We start from the raw sequence: 2,585 nt of genomic DNA on the forward strand, positions 1-2,585 counted from the left end.
CGGCGGCAGGTCTGCGAGGAGACCTTCCAGCGCATCGCCACGTCCTGCGAGTGAGGGGGCAGCCTTTGCGCGGGCAGGGGATTGAGCAGGGGGATGGCCACGGGGATGGGCACCTATACGGGGATGGGTTTGGTGATGGACACCAGCACGGGCAATGGGACAGGCATGAAGATGGGCACCAAGAGCAGGAGGACCTGGGGAGAAGCTTGGAGATGGGTGTGGGCACAGGGATGAGCTTGGGGCTGGGAATGGGAATGGTAACAGGCAGGAGGACAGCAACTCTGTCACTGGAATGGGTTTGGGGACCGGCACCATCCCTGCAATGGGCTTGGGGATGGGCACCAAGAGCAGGAGAACCTGGGGAGAAGCTTGGAGATGGGTGTGGGCAGAGGGATGAGCTTGGGGCTGGGAATGGGAACGGGCAGGGGGACAGGAACTCTGTCACTGGGATGGGTTTGGGGACTGGCATCATCCCTCGATGGGCATGGGAATGGGCACCAGGAAGGACCTGGGAACAAGACATGGAGGACATGGATGGGCACCACCCCTGGGACAGATATAGGGATGGGCACCAGGAAGGACCTGAGGACAACCTTGGGGACAAACACAGGGGACTGACACGGGAACAAGCATGGTGGGCACCACGTCCCACAGCACATCATGGTGGCACGTGGGGGGGTTCCAGGACCACCAGCTTGCCCCAGCCCCACCAGATGTCTCTCTCCCCACAGCGCCTTCCCTGCAGAGTTGGGCGAGATCTTCGCGGCGTGGCAGGAGGAGTGCGCAGCGCGGGGCAAGGCACCCATTGGGCAGCGCCTGGTCTCGGCCTCCCTCTTCCTACGGTTCCTCTGCCCTGCCATCATGTCCCCCAGCCTCTTCGGCCTCGTCCAGGAGTACCCGAGCGAAGCCACCGCCCGTACCCTCACCCTCGTGGCCAAGGTCATCCAGAACTTGGCCAACTTCACCACGTATGTCATGGCAGGGCACGGCACTGGTAATGGTGGGGAGGGACATCCCTATGGGGAAGCTCCAAGGGCAGTGGGAACATCTCCTACGTGCTGTGTGGCACATGCCATGGACAGTCATGGGACAGTAGGGTTGTCCCCACCATACCATGGAGCAGCAGGGATGTCCCCAACATGCCACGGGGCAGGAGGGACACCTCCTTCATGCCATGAACCAGCCATGGGGCAGCAGGGATATCTCCACCCCATGCCTGGGGCTGGCGTGTCCCAGCAGCAGAGCCTCACATGTCACCTGTGGTGGCCTGACCCATGGGTGGCTTGGTCCAAGAACGTGGCAGTGTCCTCACCCTTGTAGACAGGGTGGTGACATGGCACAGGGACATCACAGTGACTTGGTCGATGATCCTGGAGGTGGCCCATGACCATGGTGGTGGCCCAGGCCATCGCCTGGCCCCCCAGGTAACCAGACATCGTGGTCCCCAGGTTTGGCGAGAAGGAGGCCTACATGGGCTTCATGAACGAGTTCTTGGAGCACAACTGGAGCACCATGACAGCCTTCCTGCAGAGCGTGGCCAACCCCGAGAGCAGCGTCCACATGGCCACCTACGATGGCTACGTGGATCTGGCCCTGGAGCTCGCTACTCTCCACCTCCTGCTCTGTGACATCTTCTCCAGCCTGGATCAGGTGCCACCACCCATTTGTCCCAAAGGGTAGCTGGCAAGACTGGCCACCTCCTCCTCCCTATGCACAGAGCTGGTGTCCACTGCCCCATGGATGGCACAAGGCCATCCATTGTCTCCATAATGTCCTTGTCTCATCCCGGCAGGCCACACAGGAGGAGCTGGAACCCCTGCCCACCATCCTCACCGCCATCAGGGAGGGGACCCCTGTCCCCGTCTCTGTCCGGCTCAGCTCCACCACGGAGCAAAGGTACTGGTGGGTGGACAGGGACACACATGGGACCAAGGTGGACATGTGGGGCCAGGTGGGGCCAGGAGGAGCTGGGTGACACTAGGAGGGGTTTGGGGTGGTTCTTGTCCTGGCTGGGTTCAGGGGATGGTTCTGGTCTTAGTTGGGTTTAAGGAGATTCTGGGCCAGAATTGTCTTGGAGTCACTGATCCCAGCTGGGTTCAGGGGATGGTTTTGAGTAGGTGTTTCTAGTCCCAGATGGACTTAGGGGGGCAGTTCTGGTCCTGGCCAGGTTCAGGGTGGTTCTGGTCCCACCCGGCTTTGGGGTGACTCTGGTTGTAGCTGGGTTTCAGGTCAAGGTTGGTTTTGAGGATGGTTCTGGTCCCAGTTCAATTTGGGGGATGTTTCTGGTCCCAACTGTTTTTGAGCATGGTTCTGGTTCCAGCTGGGTTTGGGGGATGTTCCTGGTCCCAGATGGGTTTGAGGTGCTTCAGGTCCAGGTTGATGGGTCCGATCCCAACCAGGTTTGGGATGTTTCTGGTCCTGGTTGGGTTCGGGGTGGTTCTGGCCCCTCCTGGGTCTGGCACCGCCCCGGTACCCGCCCGTGCCATCGCCCCATCTCCCCTTGCAGCCCGGCAGAGAGCTTCAAACCAGGCTTTGTGCCACCACGGGACCTGAGCAAGCACAGCCCCCTCATCAAGAGTCAATCT

The 2,585-nt window shown here is 60.9% G+C and overlaps 1 protein-coding gene across 1 annotated transcript in view; it reads left to right on the top strand.

Annotated features, from left to right (window-relative positions):
• The window catches only part of LOC104126908 (ras GTPase-activating protein nGAP-like), a gene marked incomplete at both ends in the record, with an annotated part of 5,989 nt that extends 3,412 nt beyond the window's left edge, over positions 1-2,577 (top strand). The window contains 5 exons of the mRNA XM_035895010.1: positions 10-50; positions 732-968; positions 1,449-1,650; positions 1,793-1,896; positions 2,507-2,577. Of these exons, the coding sequence (XP_035750903.1) occupies positions 10-50; positions 732-968; positions 1,449-1,650; positions 1,793-1,896; positions 2,507-2,577 (655 nt within the window). The remainder of the gene's footprint in view (positions 1-9; positions 51-731; positions 969-1,448; positions 1,651-1,792; positions 1,897-2,506) is intronic.
• Positions 2,578-2,585: the final 8 nt, after the last annotated feature.

This window comes from Egretta garzetta, unplaced genomic scaffold (genome assembly GCF_000687185.1).
Source record: "Egretta garzetta isolate BGI_Z169 unplaced genomic scaffold, ASM68718v1 scaffold2095, whole genome shotgun sequence".
In the NCBI taxonomy this organism is placed as follows: domain Eukaryota; kingdom Metazoa; phylum Chordata; class Aves; order Pelecaniformes; family Ardeidae; genus Egretta; species Egretta garzetta.